The sequence below is a fragment of the Ptychodera flava genome, chromosome 8, assembly GCF_041260155.1.
Source record: "Ptychodera flava strain L36383 chromosome 8, AS_Pfla_20210202, whole genome shotgun sequence".
NCBI classification, from domain to species: Eukaryota; Metazoa; Hemichordata; class Enteropneusta; family Ptychoderidae; genus Ptychodera; species Ptychodera flava.
Window position 1 is genome coordinate 15,479,340 of NC_091935.1, and position 21,943 is coordinate 15,501,282.

Below are 21,943 nucleotides of genomic sequence, written 5' to 3' on the forward strand. Positions count from 1 at the left end.
TTTTCAAAATATTATGTTCAGATTTCGTGTCACACCGAGTGTTATTTAATTATAAATTCCAAACCACACCTCAAGCGGGTTGAAAATTACAACAATAATGCAAAGGCAACACCCAAAACACAAAGGCTTTTGGAAAGAGCGGGAAGAGAGGACGTGAAAAGGTGACCAGAACTTTTCTTTGCGTGCTCAGGCCGTTGTATGCTGGTCAAGTTGCGCTTTCACACGATCAATACAGGTTAACATTCCCTGTTCCTTCCATATAGGTTCATTTAAAAAGAAAACTTTAATGGCAGTCCATGCATAAGTGAGAGCGTCGAATGAGAATTATGTCGAATACGGAGATCCTACAGATGGTGTCGTGGCGACTGTCTGAGCACGCTGACGGCGCTCGATACTACTGTGCTGAGAGTGAAACTTTCGTCCCCGTTCCTGACAAGGACTTCGCCCAAGTTGTTATCGACGGACCCGTCACACTGCAGGTGCCCGTGTCTTACGACGCTGACATCACACGCAACTTGGAAATTCAAGCGGATGTCGCCGGTGGCGTGACTCTGCTACATCTCCTTCGACAGGTGTATACTTTCTACAGCAAACGACCTGTTTCCGCGGAAGAGTTGCACGAGTACCCGGATGAGGGGTTCACTGGAGAATATAAGAAAGATGCGCTGAAAAAGCAAGAGAGCGGGCACCAAGTGTTTTACATCGATTTAATGCGCAATAGGGAGTATTTTGATGGTATCAAGGACAATAAACTTTTACTCAGCTCATAAGCCCGACAATTCACTTCTACTCGCTTCTGTTTGGTTCAAAGTACAAGTCTTTGCACGTGTCACGACACGGGCATGGGATCGCGATTTGACCAGTCCCTCGAGTGCAAGGTGTTGGATATTCCTGCATCGACTGAGCAATTAACGAATGGTAGAAGCGATTGTCACAATTGGTCGTCTTTCCCAAGGCCCTTCACGGCTCGTTCCTCGTGAATCCTTGATTGCCATGGTGATGATCCCATGTGACTGCTCCGAAGTTATATGGCACAGTAAAATGGCGTTTTATGTATAGTTTCACGAAGGCAGTACATGTTGAATTGCTTACAAGTGGACTCCCCCTTTTTTGTCTGCACATTCATGATATCGAATACTGTGAACATTCTACAGTGTCACAGAATTGGCCAGTTTGTGTTTTAGACACTACCGACCTGCTGAACTTTAACAACAACAACAACAACAACATTAACAACTATGAACATGTGAGACTTTATCGAGATATGAACATAAAATTTACATCGCGCGACAAATAATTTGGTAATATTCTCATTTCCGGAATAATGTCGCCTGGATGTTTACAAAAACTACAGAGTAACATAGTCGGAAACACACTTCAGCGTTATATATTACGTAGGAGACCGTTCAGTTTTACTGCAAATTCTTTGTGCGCCTCTGTCAAAATAATAGACGTCAAACCATTCATTGGGATTTTGATTAACCCCTATACGGAATTGTGATATTTTAATATTCTTCTTTGTGTATAAAGTAAATCTAACTTTTGGTTTTCGTTGTTTTTGTTCCTTGAGACAACAATAGTTTCTCGGTCTACTTCCTATAGCATTTTGAAATACATGTACCCGCTATTGTCAGTGTGTCTCGTGCATTTTTGACAAGATGAACATTGAATTAAAGTCTGGACCTGAGTTTGATCATCATGCAACACTAAGGGACTGGTCAGTTTCTTCGGCCTGGGGGGGCCGGTGGATTATTTTTTGCCGACGTCAAAAAGTGGCTGACCCCCCCTATTCCAAATTTTGAAAACAGGGTGACCCCCCCTATTCCAAATTTCTAAAACAGAGTGACCCCCCCCCCCCCGGGCGCGACAAAGGTAAAACAAAAGATGGACATAAATTATATATATATATATATATATATATATATATATATATATATATATATATTATATTTTACATTTTACATATATTTATATTTTAAATAGTCATTCTATGTTTTAGTGAAATTGTTGACATGTCAGTTGTAAGATAGGAATTTCAAAGTGTCAATCTTAAAGTTTAAATACAGTACATTTTGAATGAGCTGTATTTTGTATGAGCTGTGAATGTATTTCACACTTTCTCTGCTTAACCAGATGTCCTGTACTGTTGTACAGAAATGGATGTCAATCATTAATATCAAAGAGGAAAAAGCAGTGAATCAAAAACTTTGATGGGTGTTAACACTTGCCAACCATCCAATTAAATTTACTGAGGAGCCATATAGAGCTTTTTTAGCCAAATCTGATGTGTACAGTGTCTGAGAGGACCTTTTCTTGTGTAACATTGAAACCATAAAAGCACAGCTAATAATGACAAAAACTGCATTTTTAACTGTTATTTTTGTTCATAAAAAGCATCTTTCTACAGAAAACCTGTGAAACAAAGGAAATAATTGCATCAATGAGAAGGAAAGATATCTTGTCATTTTTCTATCTCTAAAATAAGTCACTGTATCAAATATATATTGTGAAATATTTGTGCATGTTGCTTTCTCATACTGAATTCTCACAGAGAGAACAGAAAAGTATCAGGAATTTGTCATCCTTTTCATATGAAATGCAGATTTCATAATGGTACACTTTCACTTAGCAAACATCAAGATATCTCTGAAAGTATGGCGCCCGAAGGGCGCGCCAAAAAATATGAAACATCCTGATATCTCTGATATATATGCCTTGTATATTAAAGTCATGCACCTGAAGGGCATATGCTGAATAATGTCTGATATATTAAAGTAATGAGCCTGAAGAGCACGCTGAAAAATATTGAACATACAGATATCTCTGATGTATGTATGCTTGATATGTTAAAGTTGGGCGTGCTGAAAAATATGACTGATTATTAAAGTACGCGCCCGAAGGGCGCGCCGAAAAATACAACTGAATGATGAATTTTGTGGCTGACACTAGCATTTTAGGCAATGATGAGCCTGTGTCAAAATTCAAAACACACTGACCCCCCCTATTGGGCATTTCAAAAACATGGTGACCCCCCCTACCACCAAAGTCAAAAACAGGGTGACCCCCCCCCATGAATCCACCGGCCCCCCCCAGGCTGAAGAAACTGACCAGTCCCTAACAATGGAAGACACAGACAATGTCTATAAACTTTTATTGACACATACCACTGAAAAAGGCCGACAAAAGTTAAGTTATAGGCCTTTCATCAAACATATGTTTCAAATGAGTATTATTTAGGATGAATCCCAGTCTCTGTATATATTTACTTACAATCTATTAGTCTTCTAATATTATGGATTAAATTCAACTACTTACAAAATAATGGCCACTACCTGTACATATACAATACATAATCTGTTTAGCGTGATATGGACCCATTAATCAGCAAGCTGTGCCGTGTATCCTATATTTCTTACTGTAAGATCCACCCACCTCGGAGTAAAAATAATTTGAGTCGATTGTCAAACGTTTTTGTACAATATTGGCCCTTACATCAGGTGTAGGCTAAGCCATGTGCCATCGATAAACATTTCCCAAAACGTTACTGAGAAAACTGTTGATATTGAAACCTCAAATAAATATGAAATAAATTATTATCCTACTAGATACTCTTACTTTGATATAGATCCAACACGGAGTAGGCCTAAAATCAATTTGTGTCAAGAGTCAAATGCTGTGCGCAACATGCATGGGCCACAATAATACATAATGCATAGGCTAAAACTTCCAAAGTTTTATTAAAAAGCTGTTTATGTTGAAATTTCAACTAAATCTAGTGTAATAAATGTTTATACCACAGTTTTTCGCCCATTGTCATTCGTTTACCTGTAGTCACGGCTACAGTGATTCACTAATGACGTAATCTTCAAGATCCTCCAAGGGGGGTCAGCATAGCTGTGTGCGTCGGTTCGCTACTTTTAGATGTTTATTACGACATTTACACCACACAGGGCTTTGAGAAAAACATGAACTATCAATAAAATTATCAACAACCATTTGCATCTCGATTGACCAGTGAAAAAGGACGAACATCCTTATTACAGTATACTGAAATATTTATTTCGACAATTTGAAAAAAATTAGCACCATTTTTGAACGTGTAAATGTATGCTTCGTCGCCCATGAAATAATTAATATTTTCACATGTCAGTTCCTACTTGTAATTAATGACTGGATGGCAAAACGAAAATTGACGCAATGATTTTATGTCGTTTCCTGGTAAGATAAATTTATTTGTGATTTGTGTTTACGAGTAGCAATTTCACAATAGACAACCAAGAACAAAATGTAAAATGATACTTAATAATACCCCGTCCAATAATATACATTATATATAATGTATGTATATATGTATGTATGTATGTATGTATGTATCTGTCTGTTTATCTGTCCATCTATCTACCTATCTATCTATCTATCTGTCTGGCTGTCTATCTGGCTGGCTGGCTGTCTTTCTGTCTGTCTCCCCTCTTCCTGCCCGTTCTCTATATTTAAGCAATAATGCACCCCCTCCCGGCCCATAATGGACGAAAGCAAACTTTGCACGACATAATGTACGAGGCGAAGCCGAGTACATTATGAAGTGCAAAGTTTGCTTTCGTCCATTATGGGCCGGGAGGGGGTGCATTATTGCTATTATTTTATAGTTTTGGCAATGCCAGTGAATTTGTAGTTGTAGAAAACGAATAAAAAAGGAAATTTAAACTGAGTTTGAAGCCAGTGAGCGTCGTCCAGCATGATCGGCCCTGAATCCACACTGCACAGTGCACTGCACTGAACACGCACGTTCAGCACAAAAAATGACCAGCACTTTCACGGTTCATTTTGAATTGAAAAACGATGTATTTTCGAAGGAAATGAAAAGTAACTGCATCCCTACCGTCTATATCAAACTTGAAACATCACCTTTATATATCATGCCATTCAAAAAGTCGACACGGTGAAATGCCAGAGATGGAGAAAACGGAATGTTCATGAATCGACATCAGTATGATCAGCGAGCTGCATGGTATCAGCTGATCAATACGATCATTATTATGTCGCTAGTAGTACAGCATTCATTGCTAACGATATCAACAGAGTTCAACATTGTTATTCAAATGTTTATATTTCAATAATAATTGTGTCTATAAATTTAATTTTCGGTGGCTTCTTGAGAAGAGCTATTTTATTTCAGCGAACGACATAACTTGACGTAAACGGGTGCTTGAAAGGTACATGTTGACAAACATATACTGGAGGGTTTCGGTACCGTCGCGATATCGAGAACAAGGCAAGGTAAAATCACAGACATGGAGAAAAAACGATGAATGAAAGTTGTCTCCGATTACAGTCAATACATCAGAATTAGGTGGCCGAGATGTTAGATCAACGGAGAGTCCACGGTCGTCATGATTGTTGGTAGTAGCTGACCTTGGACCGAGACTTTGAATGGCTCCGTAGTATGTCAGTAGACACCTCCGGTTTTTACATCCATGATGACAGCAAGCTGCCGTGTTGGCTCGTTTACGGCTGGTTCGAGTAGCCTTTCACGCTTGCATCGTTTACATGGCCACTGACATGCATAATATGCCATGTGTCAAACCCAGTATCGTCTAGGAGTTTGCAAACGTACTGAGTTCTGTTTCACCTATACGGCAACGAAGCGAACCATGTTGTAAACAAACGTAGGATACAACCAGCGTACGCTGAGCGCCAGCCAGACAGACGACAAATGCGTGCGCGAGGACTCAAAAATGTGATAAATCGTACAGTAAGACATTATTATCAATATTGTGCACGATCATCAAGATTTATAGTTTTGTGTATTACATGGTTTATCCGATATTTTCCCTCCTTTAAATGCGCAGTCCTTTTTTCGTTTTCCAAAAAAAAAATTTGCTCGCTGTGGGGCCGCAATGCTGAATAATGGAATACATTATCAGTAATAATGTATGGATATGACGTCACAAAATTCACTGGTATTGACAAAGCTATAATATATTACTTAATAATACCCCGTCCATGGCCGGGCTGCATGCCTATATACATGCAACAATAATATACATTATATAGTATGTATGTATGTATGTATATGTATGTATGTATGTATGTATGTATGTATGTATGTATGTATGTATCACGGGATTCACCAACCAATCTTTGTTTGTCTGGCTGTCTGTCTCTCTATCTGTGTATCTTTCTATCTGTCTGTCTTTCTGTCTGTCTCCCCTCTTCCTGCCCGTTCTCTTTCTCCCTGCATTTGATTTAATTACTTTTTTCCCTGCAACCAATGAACGCCGTATCAAAATAAAGAAAGTATTAAAATTACCTTTCGAAAAATTGAAAAACTGATCAGTATCCCTTATTCATCTATATATTTATTTATTTATTTACTTGAAAAGTGTCTGCTGTACTTGCGCACGCTGTTTCATCAGAGAATTCCTAATGTCCAAATTAATGACCCAGGTTGTCCAAGTATCCCGTTTCAGCTATCTGCTTCCTGAGATAAATTTTCGATAACTTAGAATACACTTCCTAGTTCATTCGGATGTACTTCCCAATCCCTGTTATGAAATTTGTCGATGTCGTTAGAAAGACAATTTTCATTCCCATATCTTAAAATTGTCTAAATTATAATCCCGGCACGTATGAGCATACTCGATATTGCTTGGCCAGACGACGGTACTCAGGCCGTCGCCGAACGGTAAACCGTTATTATACCGGGTACAGAAACACACCAGCCCGCCTTTCACTTATTTTAGGAGGTGTGAACAGTGATAAATGTAATTAGCAAGGTGAACGACTAGCAGAGCTCATGCATGCAAGATGAACAAAGCCGCAACGAGAAATTTGTTGGTTTCGACCGAATGAATATAGAATGATACAGACGAAACCATCAATTCTGTATCGAAATTGGTGGCTTAGTTCTTATAATTTTCGAATTTTTAAGAATGAGAGCTGTTTGAAATGCATGGAGTGATGGATGATTAAAGAGGACAAACGAAGACAAGCCAACACGCATTGTGCGACACAGATATGCATGAAAACGCTGTAGACCGTGATCCATCGGCAAAATTTACATGTCAAGTTCTCCATTTCCCGAGCCATTCAGAAATGCCCGCATTGGATTTGCAGTGTTAATTGTGCATTCCGCTCCCAGCGTTTTTCATCCTTTACATCAGAATCCCTCGGTTGTTATCATCTGTGTCAGCTGCACAGACGCGCCGCTCACCCCGATTTACACCAGTGTCACAAAAAAATGCGCACGCGCCTTTCGTGGAGGCTTGCCAATGCGGGTACGCAGCACAGCCGAACACCATCAGAAACGGCTACGATTTACTCAGTCGGTTTCATCTGGCTCTACTGAAGCAGGGAGAGTCAAACTTGTCTTTGCTGTATTGAAAACCAAAAGTGAAAACAGAATAAGAATAAATCAGTTACTCGAGTTGGCGATAGACTGGCGATAAAGTAAGTTTTTTACCGTCATGGATATGAGGTAGCATGAATATTGTTTCAAAATAGGCCTATATCTGCCTCTGATGAAAGGATATGAAATGATATACTGCGACATGAAACTGTGATGACATGATATGGCATATTATCAAGATAACACAGTATACTTCATGATTAATGGTATACTGTCACCTGTTCCAATTTTGCCACAGTTACCATGGAAAGAGAAAATCTAACCAATCACAGATTTTAAGTGGGTGGCCGCTTTTTAAAAACAGCGCCCTCAAATGGATATTTTGAATACCAAGGAATGCCCTTTGACCATATATGGGCATATTTAGATTAAAGGTGACTGTATACTTCATGATTAATGTGATACGATGTGACATCGCATCGTAGTATCGAACGTAATTCACCATATAATACCAAGCCGACTGTACCGTGCTGTACTTTACTGTAGTGTGCTGCACTGGTACGGCACTGCATCGCATCGCACCACTTGTACTGCACTACATTGCACGTCATTGTACTACACAATACCGAAATGTAAGAAAGTATACTATACTATACTATACTATACTATACTATACTATACTATACTATACTATACTATACTATACTATACTATACTATACTATACTATACTATACTATACTATACTATTCTATACTATACTATACTATACTATACTATACTATACTATACTATACTATACTATACTATACAATACTATACTATACTATACTATGCTATACTATACTATACTATAATATACTATACTATACTATACTATACTATACTATACTATACTATACTATACTATACTATACTATACTATACTATACTATACTACACTATACTATACAATACTATACTAAAGTATACTATACTATACTATACTATGCTATACTATACTATACTATACTATACTATACTATACTATACTATACTATACTATACTATACTATACTATACTATACTATACTATACTATACTATACTATACTATACATTGTATACGATATTACCATCACACATTTGTTTGATACCCATCAGAGATTAAAATGGACATAGGCGCCAGTGACGTGTATAGACGTTCTTACCTATGAAACAATTATAGCGCCCCCAAAGTCTTCATATACTGAATACCACACACATTGTTGTATATCCTTCTCTTTTACTTTGATGATATTTTCCTTGTGTGATTTCTCGGCGTTGCATCTGTTTCACTCATTTTTGCGGCCAAATTTTACTTATCGTAGCAAAAAGCGTGCCTGCTTTATTTACAGAAAGGAATTCTTGGTGGGCTTTATAACACAATTTTCAACTCTTTTAAGTTTTATATTCTCTGGTCCGGTCACGTTATTGGTGTTACATGACTACCATGGCCTTGACTTCTTAGTCGATAAAATTTTTGTCTCACTATAAAAGGAATGGGGCATCATATACACGAGATCTTTCAAGATGGGAGGAAATCACGCCGAGAGACCTCTCTGAATGTTAATCAAGTCTATCCTGCTTGAGGGGCCGACCAATACCTCATGCAGGAACGAACAAATTTGCTCGTTCCTTCATCACATCATATGGCACCCGGGATGGCACCACATGAAACCGGACCCATAATCAAGCAGCACCACATCGCATTCACCGCTTATCAGAAACAAAACTTATCATTCATTTCCAGGATGCAGGAGCCGTCGCTCTCCTTTGATTTTATCGCGTGAACTTCATTCGGTTGTGTCGACACTTCCGTCGCCGCGCGCCGACACGTTAATCATGTTATGTATAGCAACCGTGGATTAATAAAACAATTTACAAAATTAATAACGTTGGTATCCCGACTTCTAAACATGAATGACCCCCCCCCCCTCTTGGTACATAACATCGATTGATGTAACCGCTCTTGGAGGAGTAAAGGTCGTTTACTTATTGGGTGTAACACACTGATGATAACTAATGCTTCATATAATCTCTTGTTGCTTTTTTGATATTGTAGGACTGAGTATCGTTCGAGCCAATCACGGATTTTGTACAAGTTATGTTACGTGTGTACATCCATAATGTGGTTCTCTATTCTTATCGGGTATCGTAATCTGTTGTAAGTTATTTCAAACTAAGACAGAAGTTGTATCATCTAAAGGATCGTTGCCAGATGAAAAGAAAGGCCGACCAATAATGTTTTAACAAAAAGAAAGACAATACGCTCAATTTGTATTTATATGCACTTCACATAATCTTGGAAACCATGGACATTTGATTAACCCTTGCCTTGAAGTCGTGCTCTCAGAGGCACTCCATGAAGTACAAGTTGTCTGATAAAGAGTAAGACGCGCCATGAAAGATCATGTATGCTCCATCAAGTCATCTCTCTCTCTCTCTCTCTCTCTCTCTCTCTCTCTCTCTCTCTCACATAGTTGTATCGAATATGTCTTGACGTGAAAGAACTCATTTTCAGATCTTCATACAAAGTCAGTAGAATAATTTCCGAACAAGTTGTCAATCGAGGCGGTTTACCATGATTTTGTTGTTAGCGTCTTTCGTTTCCTGAAAGCGTTAAGAAAAGGCAAATGACTACTGAAATGTACCGATAGACAGATCGATAAATAAATATATTTATATTAGACAGGCAGTGTAGATTGATCGATGGACAGACTGCAGTAAGGGGGTGGTGGCGGCTGGCTAAGTCCATACATACTGGATCGAGAGAGGAAGAGAAGGGCACAGGGCCAGACACAAAGACACAAAGAAAATGGATTTTTACAAAAAGAAAATCGGTTTTTACAAAAAAATTTTTTTTTTACAAAAAGAAAATAGGTTTTTCAAGAATATTTCAGCGTTTTTTATTGCCATAATATACTGTTACATCAAATAGATGGGGCGTTGGACTACCAATGAATTTACTGGCTAAAATTTAGTTCGTAGACAGGGTCACAGTTGTGGCAGAGCGTGAGTGATAGAGAAGTTCTCTTTTCTGCAATGAAGTTGTATTATCCTATATTTGATAGTTTAAATGAAAGAGAAAAGTTTTTGTACATTTTAACCTCAGATGATATGCTGTCTCTCATGTGATATATTACAAACACTATGTTTCCCCCTGCAGCTGCAGGTAAAGACATAGACAACAATGTTGTATGCAATGTTTTGTTTTGTTCTTGCTATACCGCACTTTCCGAAGCGTGTTGTTATGCAATAAAATGATTGATTGATTGATAAAGGTCAACCATGTTTCAAGTCAACAAAAGCCGATATTAAAACAGTAGTATGACTTTCGACATGTGAAAAAAAAAACAAAATCAAATTTATGTTTCATCAAATCGATCGGCAGTACATGATATATTTTGTCAATTAAACATTTTGAACACGCCCACCATAGTCTTACACAGTTCCTTATTTTAAAAGCGCAGTCCGTCCATTTGTATGGAGGCACCACGTCTCGAAGTTGAAATACAAGCTTTTTCTCACAATTTGTTCAAGGAGACTGTAAGCCATTCTCTTTCAACACATCGCCCTTAAAATGTTGGTATTACAGAAACAACTGACATACAAGATATCAATACTTGAATTTCAAAGTGGTCGCTATGCCTATCTTAAGTCTATGGGGTGACAGAATTTCTGATTTTTACTAAAATCAAGACAGTGAAAACTCAACAGGCATTAAAATGAGTCTACGCAAGTATATGCATACATTGTAAATCTTTGAAAGCCCAAATACAGTACGGGGTCATTCTGCCTTTTAAAAGTTATTTCACGTGGTACCGTAGGCTTCATAGGTGATGCCGAACTCGAGACGTCCTCTTCAAATTCATTTTACTTTTTTGGAAAAAACCCAACTATGTTGACTCTCAGATTTGCCTATGCAAGCGTGCGTGAAGATGTATTTGCGTTTATGTGACAAAAAGTGAATAGGCATCTTCCCACCATCCGGGGTCAACACTGCAAGTCAGGGATGTTACATGACCGTGGCCTCTTTACAGCACAGTTCTTTTCCAAGTTCGTCAAGCTGTGACGTCGATTCAGCCAAAAGGCCGTGTCACTATCAGTTGTGTTTTAGGTTCCAGCTAATCCGTGGAAAGTCGGCCCAAGAAACCGAAATTAACTGAAAGATTTGAACAAGGGAAAGTGAATTTTTTTCAGTGAAAAAAATCCCCGGAAAACATTTCGAACACCCTACTCTGTTACAACCCCGGTTAACTTACATTTACAACTCTTTCCGCTGTTTTCACGTAGATTATAATACACAGTTCAACGTTCATATGAGTGCGGGAAGGCACGTTGTCACTGAGTCAGAGGTAGCCTTTTCGCTCTGAATTGTTCCCGGGTATTTTTTTGACCCACCGAAACAGGAAGGAGCACTTCGAAGTGTTCTCCGCACTCTGTCCCGTTGCTATGCCTTCAGGCTACGAAAGAAGAGAAAAGGTCCAAAACTGACCAAGGGAAACAATAATTGAAACATTTCCGTGTGAGATAGAGGCCTGTATAATAGACCTTTCGAACGTTCATCGAAACAACACTTTCGAAAGCGTATCTTTTAGGCTGACGGCACTCCCTTTCCGTGTGACGTATGAGTCACACGGGAGGAATTTCTAGGAGATCCCTCGCAGGGAGTGCGGGAGTCCAAGAAACCGGAAGCGGTCGTGTTTTTATAAAGACGACTATTTATGTATGCAAATTTTATAAATTGTTCTGAGTGTGCGCAGTGGCTAATTAAAGTTCTGGGCGCATGCGTAAGTGGTTTCCAGCAGTAGTTCAATTTGTTCAATGGCGGCTGCGAAGAGACTTTGTTGTTGCCGAGCTGGTCAAAATGACCAAAAAAATTGGCCAAACCAGCCGAAGAATAACAGGAAAGTGAGCGGAACATGTCAACCCGAGTCGTTACTCGACATCAGTGCCAAAATTGTGGCACTAAATATCCCATTTCAGCGTGTAGAAGAGCGTTTTTCGCGGATTCCGGAGCCGGTTCAGAGGAGGATTGTTTTTTGGTCATTTCCCCGCAATGAAAAGGACATCTGTATGTACTCATCGCTGAATAATACTTCTGTAAACGACAGCGATTACAACAAACTGCCATTCCAACGGGGAATTAGGCTGCTTGAAAACGGGGCGGTTGATAATGTTCTTCAAGTTGGTAAGTGTTTTTTCCATTGAATTTTTGGCATTCACCGAAATGAGATAGTTCGGGTCAGTCGCACATGTTCATTCATTCACTGTCGCACATTCGCCGCGGTTTGGAGTGTGTGCGACCCGCAGAAAAGCTACGAATTCAAACCGAACTATTACCTTTTGCATTTTTCATCAGACCATTGTCTTTCAGTTCGTTTAATGCCTTGAATTTCCTCCACAAAACAGTGAAGAATTAACGTATTGTATTCGTATTTACCGACGGACCGACGCTTTGATCCCTTTCACGGGCAGTGTTTATTTTTTCTTGTATTAGGCCCGGTCGATTTTTTCAGTTGACTTTCATGCGTGCAAATAGCCGCCCCAGCTCTCGGATTACTGGCTCAGTGTGTTACATAGACTTTGTATCGTGTTTAAATTCCTCTTCTGGGCAGTCGTCGGGAATTTGCTTTCAAACGACGGAGTGAACCATGGCGATGTATGTATCCGAGAACGGAAGGCTGGCGCAACAGCACTACACGTACATAGGGGCCTGCGCTTTCTTATTCAAGACCTATTTACATTCACAAAGGGAATACTTATTTACCCGTGCATGAAAGGCCCCGAAAGAAAATTCCACATTTCCCTTTATTAAATGACGCACAATGCCTATTTTGGCGATGGAAGTCTGCCTTAAAAGATGCACAATCAAGACTAATTTCCCGGGGAGAACACGGTCGATACAGCGTAGAGGCCAACTGTGTCCGTTGAAAGTCGTCTATAGTCGTGTATTGTGCTTTTCATGGGACTAATGCAGCGATAGCAAAATTGCTGGTTGATGTTAAAGGCAGCAAACAACAGCAAACAGATGGTGAATTATAAACGATGGATAACATTGATCATATATATTATTCATCAGTGTAGTTGACCAAGTCCTGTGGCATGACAGCGATGGTGCTTTCGGAAGGCAGGGAGGGCGAACCAAGTGGGGGAGGGCACTCCAGAAGTGGCCTTCCGTGGGAACAAGTTTACCGGCAGAACAAAGTGCCTTCGAGTAATTCCGAATGGTGCTGTTCAGGCATATCGGTGAATTTAGAACCCCCAAAGGCAGGCAATTCTACCATGCTTTTATTGCCAAGGCAGTTGCTATGCTATTAGCCTGTAAATGCAGATTACACACCCAGCACAATGTGGTACATCAAGTATTAGCAAATACCCGCCCAACAAAGGGAGTGTACTGTGCCAGTTGGCTGCGTGTATGCTACTAAAAATATTTATTCAGCTATGTATGATAGATTCTTTCTCATTAGAGGAAAAAAAGGGGTAGTGCATTTGCCGTCACATGTGCCAGCCTTTCGCCCATTTTATCTGTCCCTTATCAAAGGACGACATGTCAGTGCGTGATGTGAAAACAGTTCACTGGCTCCGGTGATGACAATATGCGTGCTGTATTCGTCTGGCAACCCCTGCCTTGTCAGCTGTACTGAGTCCACTGTGTCGGGTCTATTGATTGAAAAAGCGTGTTATCAAAGGAGAAAGCTGAGCAAATGGATCCTTAGGACCTCTATGAATGTTGATGCAACTCAAACAGTGAAGAGTGTGTGCTGTGAATATTGTATGCCATATTATTCAAATGGTTATACGAGATTAGCAGAGCAGCAGAGTGGATGACCTAGTCTCACTGCAACGTACTCGTTGTATTGGATTTCTGAAACTGGTTCCGAAAAAAACACAAAAAAAAACAGAGCAGTCTGAGTTTTGAATGGATGACCGTTTCGATAGATCTTACAACCTGATAAAGTACATGCATTTCTATAACAAATATTCATTTCGTGTTTACTACATGTTAACATATATTGATCTGAATCTTCAAAGGGTTTATATCTGTTTATTAATTACAGTATAGCGAATGTACTAGGTGTGCTCTCGCCAAGGACAACACTAATTTTGCTCTGCAAACATGTCCTTCCTGCCCCACACTGTCACCGTGTCCCCATTCTGTTGCAGGGCGATGGGAAACTGCATTTGCAATGTTACAGTTGGTGTCATGAATTGGGAGGGCTTTCATCAGGATGAGGGATGTGTATGTTTATCAGAAACTTTGTTTATGTTTATTGTGTTTTATCATTCATTGGAGTCACAAAGGTACCTTGGTACAGCCAAATAAGAGCCTCCGTTCTTTGTTCAGGAATGGCTTCAACTGTGTCCGTTTTACCTTAACCCTGTGTGTTTAGGTCATCAAGCACAAATAGTTAAGTTATGGTGTTGTTTTCCATTAGGAGCAGTGCCCCTTGACATGCCTATAGAAAACCAGATATCCTTGGCCTTGTACTGGGGGCCTGCTGTTTTCCTGCTCCCCCCTCAACCTATTTAAGCTACTACTTCACGACAGGAGAAGAAAGAATTTTTCTCAGTTCCACTAGAAGATAAATGATAGCCTCTTGTCATTTTGCTGATATATATTACTGAATGTTAGCTTTTAGCAAGGCACCTTTGCCACTTGGTCTGTGTGAGCTTAAAGCTCCTTTGCCATTAGGTATGTTACTGTATACCCTTGGCCAGGCTACCGTTCCAGTCGGCTTGGCTGGGTCAAATGGCTGGGCAGCTCCTACTTGTCTAAGGGAGAGACGCTGGTTGCCATTTCACGGGAGGGACTGCAGGAGGGCTGTTAGAAAGGGAATGTCGTGCTGGAGAAATACGACAGTTGGTACTTTGTGTTTTTCTTTTCAGTGCGGAATATCAAATTTGATGCAGTGAGAAACTTCAATGATTGAAGCCATGGTATTGATCATCAACTTGTAGCCTGGGGTGACAAGTATCGTCACAAATCAAGTTTATAGCTGCAGAGTATCAATAGCCTTTTCTCTCCCTTTCAAATCACTGGAATGGATTTGAATACATGGAGGAGTGACGATGTAGATTACTGTACCTCTTTGAGATATTTTTTTAAAAAGTTGAAAAATTCTACAGATGTTTTGTATTGGTGCTTCATAACCATGCTATTTCTAACTTGAATAATTTTCACTGGTCAAAATATGGTGCTAGGTCTCCTTTTGTGTGGCCCATATCGCGTACAATATCATTCTTTTTTGAAGTCTGCCAAATTAGATCAATGAAAGTCTGGTAGTATATTGTTCTTAATCGTTTACATATCACAATCATAAAAAAGTGACTTCACACTTCTGATGATTATTGTATGTCTTGTAGCAAAGTAGATTTCCATCTTAATTAAACCTGGACTAAAAAGTTTTCTCTATAAAAATGTGCATGAAAGGGGAAGAATATTATTAAAATGGTTATTTTTGATATGACTCATATGAGGAATATTTCTTATACATCATCATCATGTGAAACTGGGAATTCTGATGTCGCTCTGGCTAGCTCCCTCTGTCAACAGAGAAAAAACCCTGCCCTCTATGTGTACATCCTGATAACACTGCTCTGCCCATGGTGTCTGGCTGCTGTATGCACAAGTAAGCTGTCTCTGCACTCTCTCTCAACCGTCGATTGTCGCCAGAAAGGGGTGCATATTTTGACATTCCCATCTCCTCTTCCTTCTCCATTGATTTTGGGTCGCTACCTCGCATGGATATTTAATTTGACTAATTCAATCTTCCATTATTTTGAAAGATCGCTGCCTATACTGAGTGCGTCCATCATTACATTACGTCTCCAGGTGAATTGTTAGTACTTACATCTAATTCATTTACTGGGGATTGTAATAACTCTAAGTTTTGCATTACATTGGGGGCTGGTCATTTTTAATACATGTAGTCACATAGTCTTGTTTATTCTAGTTTCCGAAATCATTGAAGTGGTGTATGCATTCAGTGTTTGCCTTGTTCTGCCTACTTGTTGAGTTTGTAAAGTGACTGTGTTAATGATTTATTCATTTTATGCTTATTTTATTATCTAGAAAATTGAGTAACAGAATGGAAAGTACAAGTTGACATCATATCCCTCCCCTTCCAAAGAGGCCACCATGTCCTACTAAGTGTGTACGGTAAATATTTCACAAGGACAGCTGACCCCAGGCCAAGCTGACCCAAAAGATAGTTTGCAATTTGAGGTCAAAGGTCACCTGTCATACACACATGAATTCTTGTAAAAAATTATCATCAAGGAAATGAGGAAACTAAATTAGTGAATTTTCAGAGGGTTATTAGCCACATAAGCACAACTTGGGAATTTTTTTTACCTCAATTCTGTCAGAGAAAATTAATATTTTTAAATAGTGTAAAATGAAGTATGAAAATATTTCATTGAGAAATATTATTTGCATTTAGCTAGTCTGTGATGTGCCATCTTCTGCCTTCACTGTACCTTACCACAGCAAAGTGACTTGTACTGTTTTGTGTATATGATAAGTTAAAACAATGACCATTGACCAATGACTTTTGATAGTTGTGTCCAAATGAACAATATGGATGAAATGTTGTAGCCAGTGGTATTTTGCAAGTTTTTATCCTCAATGTAAAAAGTGAAAGACTGAAACTCTTCCTCCAACTTTCCTCCAAGAAGCTTTCAACATTTCTTTTTCAAAATCAAGACTAGAAAGCCCGGGGTCACAGTGCAAATTTGGCACCAGAGAAACAAATTACTTTAAATTTACTGATATTTGAAATTCAAAATGGCTGCCATTACTGTGTTAGCTCAGTGGGCAAATATTAACTAAATTTTAATCTTTCAATAAAATTAAACTCTGAAAAGTTTATTTATACCAAGAATTTCAAAATGAGCCCACACAAGAGGTCAGATCAGAAAAATGATGCAGAAATTTTAGAGTCTGAATATCTGTCCCTGTGGCGTATTCTACCTTAATTTTAATTCTAGGGAGGGTATGGGATGGTTATAAAGTATTAAGCCTTTTTAATGAATTTGAATTTTGTTGAATGTCTTTAATGTGCATATGACGTTTCCCCAAAATGCAAATGATTTTAATTTCAAACCAACTACTGTCCTAAAAGTAGTTCTGAAAGAGCAAAAACAAGAATGTTTTGGGACTAGTAATTTATTAAAAAAATTAACTTTCAGTTTCACGGTCTGATTACTGTAAACTACCCATTGGAAGGAATAACGGCAAGTTTTACAAATTAACAAAAAACTTGTGAAAGAACTATTTGTAGAAAAAGGACAGGCAGACACAGCCACCAGATGCTAGCTGCCCCCAATCTAAATACATGCCTTTGAAATTTCAAAATCAAGCATCGCACCATTCTATTTACTCAATCATAAATTCTATTTTAGCCATTCATTGTTTTGTCTGTGCCGACCATAAACCTTTTGTTGTTGAAAGCTAGGATTGGTACCAGTAAAAAATGTACAGGGGCTGAATGGAATTATTTTTTCCATGCAAAATATGTCTGAGAATAAATGAATAAAGAATAAAATGAGGTATTTTTGTATATCGTGACTTTCAGTCCGACTAGTATGGATTTGTGACATTTGAAAGGGGATCAATGAAAATGTTGAAATGATTGATAGAGGGATTCAAGATTAAATGGATTTTAGATTAAGAGGATCAACGTGAATCTTTCCATTTTCATTAAAATGAATAACAAGGCAGGGAGTTCATCTTTTAAGGAAGATCTCACGAGCTGCTTTTGTGTGGGGGAGATCTGTGGTGTAAGGTGTGAAGGGAGCAGTGTTTCACATGAGTGAAGTTTCCATTCTGGAAAAAGTTCTGTTCTCTCAAACGTGCTAGAAGATACAGATTCACTACCTTTAGCCACTTTTGGTGAGTACAACCCATGTATACACTGTAGACAGCTGGAATACTAAAAGAAAAAAAACCATACAATTTTGGCAAACCCAGCATCCCTCTTTCTCTATGTGAAATGACTATTCGACTGACCACCCAAGGTACGATCTGATTCGAGGCTTGTTCACTGCTCATATATTCTAATACAGAAAAGGAAAGCTGATATGTATCGCCCCAAGCGGATGGAAGATTTTGTAGAATTGATACGGCAAAGTGTAGATTTCTTTTCCTAGAAATAGGTTTAGATTGCATCAAAGTAATTCTATTATCTTTGATGCAGTCGTGAAAATTTATGCATCAGAAAGTAATATTTGTCAGTGTGGAAGCTAACATAAGGTGCGTAAGGAAATACTGTAGGTCAAGAATGATGGAGGGCCCATTTTAAAAATCTAATAAACTGCCGGCTCCTCAATAATTACCCACAATGCATACACTTTGCATATTTCATAAAATTACAGAATGGGGCATGCGGACATACCTGTGAATGGTGTTGGTTCGGCCCACCAATTCACAGCTGATTTGTATCAATTATACAGGAACGCGCCATGAATAAACAATGCTGGATTTTTTGCAGGGGTGTCGATTTCCTGGCAACTGCCAATCAGCTGCCGGGGAAACACCAGGGCACTGTGAAATTGGATTCAAAAAATGGAGGGGGGGAAGGACGGTAGGGGGGGATGCTTGCAAACTGGTGAAGTGGATGAAACTGGATCAAGAAAGGTAGCTCAGCTGGCTGAGTCTACAGTTTGAACAGCTAGATTAATTGGACACCCAGGTTTCCCAGCTTAATGGTTAGATAACTTTCGTTAAGAATAAGCCACAGGGCCTTGAGAACACATTTTGCTGTGTGGGGTTTGGTTTTTTGTTGTGTGCTTGTTGTATTTAAGATTGCTTAGTGTATACTTCTATCCCTTTGTACCAATTATGTGCTAAGTATTGTACCATGACGGAGAGTTCCTACTGCATCTCTATATAAGGGAGAGGAGGGTATTGTGTGGCCGCTATGCTGATCTGCAATTGAAGAGGTACATTGAAAGTGAAAATCTGGCTCAAAGAAAAGCTTGACAGGAAGACCAGTAGAATGGCTCCTTTTGCTAGCTTTGTTCCCTGCATTTCCTTAAAAGGTGGTAGTTTACGAGGCCATACCGAGTAGCCTCAATGATTTTCTTTGTGGGTCTTTGCCTTCCAAGTGTTTTTTCTTGCTGAGAACCCAGGTGCAGCAGTGTTTGTAACTCCACATTTTGACTACCTTGAAACGGAGCGAGAGAAGCCCCCTGTGTAAGACTTGAGTCTGAATTGTCAGTTTCTGTCCCTGCTTCTCACTGACAGACCACCTCAAAGCTTCTCACGCCGTGCGTGTGGGAGGAATTTTTTTGAGAACGAGAGATCAAGTCCAATTAAGAGATTCAGATATGATATAGTGATGCTGATTGCACAGGTTTTCTTAATTGTCGCCTTTTGTCAGTCCCAAGTGACACCCTTTCCCACCTTCAATTCCTGTGCCATAAACAAGATTTAAGTAGTCGGAGTAAATAAAGCAACAAGCCCATGTCATAACTATCACAAGGGGATACATGGATGCGTCACTGGATTGAGGAGGTCGTCTGTTTACGTTTTGTCCATGTAGTCAGATTCAAAGCTAAATGCACAAGATGTGTGTCTGTATATTTTTTTTCGTCTGATTGAAATTGAAGAGAAAACTTTTCATGTTTCTCAGTTTTAGATACGAATCAATTTTCCCTTTTCCGTTTGAAGGTCCATACCTGTTCATTCATTTTTTTCCATTGTGGAATTTATATCGTAAGTATATTACTTCCAGAATTTGGGTAGCACGGTATCATATCATACAGAAAAGTTTGGCCCATTATGGAAAGAAAATGGGAATGAAGAGCCTCTGTCAATCATATCCTCAAATAAGGCTTTCCTAAGTTGATGTATCCAAGCATAATTCAAATCCAATTGCATTATGGGAAGGAGATATTAAAGAACAGAGAGAACTCGCAGATTTTTGTGTGGTCTAGCTTGCATGTATTGCTTTGAAGATGTAGTTTCTTTTAGCTTTCTGTTTTTTGGTCTGACCAAATCATGTGACACACAAGGAAAACTGTGCCGTCACCCCTGTCTGTACCAGCAATTACCTAAAACTGAATCTGATGGTCACTGGAGGCGGAAGCAGTCATTTGACCCCTGACCCTTGTTTCTGATATGTAAAACCTGGTGTCAAAGACTTCAGGCAGAAAATTTGGAATCAAGTTCTGACCTGATTCCATGTAACTTATCATGGAACAAAACCAACAACATATGAAGGTGCTTTATTGAAATCTTTTAGGGCAGCATCAAAAAAAAAGTTTTCAGGTAAAAAATGTACAACTCAATTACTTGGAAAGTGATCTCACAACAGAGGGACTTTGCTAGGATGTACAAAAGACCCAATCTGAGGAACAAGGTTTTTGCAGTAATTGGGAAGTGTTTTCTGGTTGAGATATCTAATGGTATTATAACTATAGTCAAGTCTGAAACAGTCAGAACACCTTTTTAATTTGCAAAATAAACACAACTTAAAAACATAAACAACCCCACTACAGCCAAAGGTTTAGGTACAGACAACAATATGGATTCATGGTGGGAAAAACAGTAATCTTCACAGGAAAAACTGAAGTCAAATAAATGTTCTGTTGGTAGTGTAAGTCCCCCCCCCCCCCCAACGTGTCAACTCCTGTTGCTAAGCGTATGTGTCCAAGCACAGGCCCCTACACAGATGTGCCAAAGCAATGACAATGTGCTCATGTTTCAGCGCGTTGTTCATTGTAATGTAGAAAACATTGTTTCTTTCAAAATTTTCTCGCACACCCACAGCATTACAATGCTCACCTCCATAAAGCATGCCAGTTTTATTTATGATCCAAAAAGAACATAGGGGCTGGCCTTTTCAGACAAACCTTTTGCATGACAAAATCATTTTGTGGCGGAGCCAACTGGTTCATTGTGCCTTGTTCTTTGCTCAGGGGAGACTGTATCCATTAGGGAGATCAAGGAAATTTCCATATCAATAAAAAAATGTTTTACAAATAATTACAAGTGTTCTTTGTCAGTTAGGTTCTCTTGGGGGTGGTCGTCATGGGGACAATCAGTTGTAGTTGATGTTTCCATGGTAACTGCCTCTTTCTGTAGGTGGGTGCCGCTCATCATGTAGGGCATTATCAATGAGGGTCAGTTAGTGGTTGCTATTTAAAATAATGAGAGGCAAGGCAAACTGAAACTCAACAATGGCCATTTTCTTTTTACGAGTTTGAATTTCAAGAGGGGAGGGCCTTTTGCAGCCAAGATATGTTAGAGATGCCTGTAATAAAAACGCGATGCGCTAGTGAAATTAAAATAATTGTGTCAAGTAACTGTGTATGCCACATTTGTAGATAGAAAGACAGTCTAACTCGTTGGATTTTTTGGTTTGCAAAGTGTCGCATTTGATGATCAAATTTCCAAACAAGGTCAAGAGAATGAGGCAACTAATTGTTTGCTGTACCCATGCTGTGGAAAGTAGATCAGTCAGAGCAGAGAGAGCGTGAACTCCAATTGACCTGCCCTGCAAGGCATTGTGGGAAATGTTCACCATAACAAGGTTTGGTTTCATACCAGTCTGATGAATTTGACA

The 21,943-nt window shown here is 39.1% G+C and overlaps 1 protein-coding gene across 1 annotated transcript in view; it reads left to right on the forward strand.

The window, feature by feature from the left end:
- The first annotated feature begins 12,165 nt into the window (after nucleotides 1-12,165).
- The window catches only part of LOC139138609 (zinc finger SWIM domain-containing protein 5-like), a 64,424-nt gene continuing 54,646 nt past the window's right edge, over nucleotides 12,166-21,943 (forward strand). Inside the window, 1 exon segment of the mRNA XM_070707048.1 lies at nucleotides 12,166-12,558. Within this exon segment, the coding sequence (XP_070563149.1) occupies nucleotides 12,192-12,558 (367 nt within the window). The 5' untranslated portion in view covers nucleotides 12,166-12,191.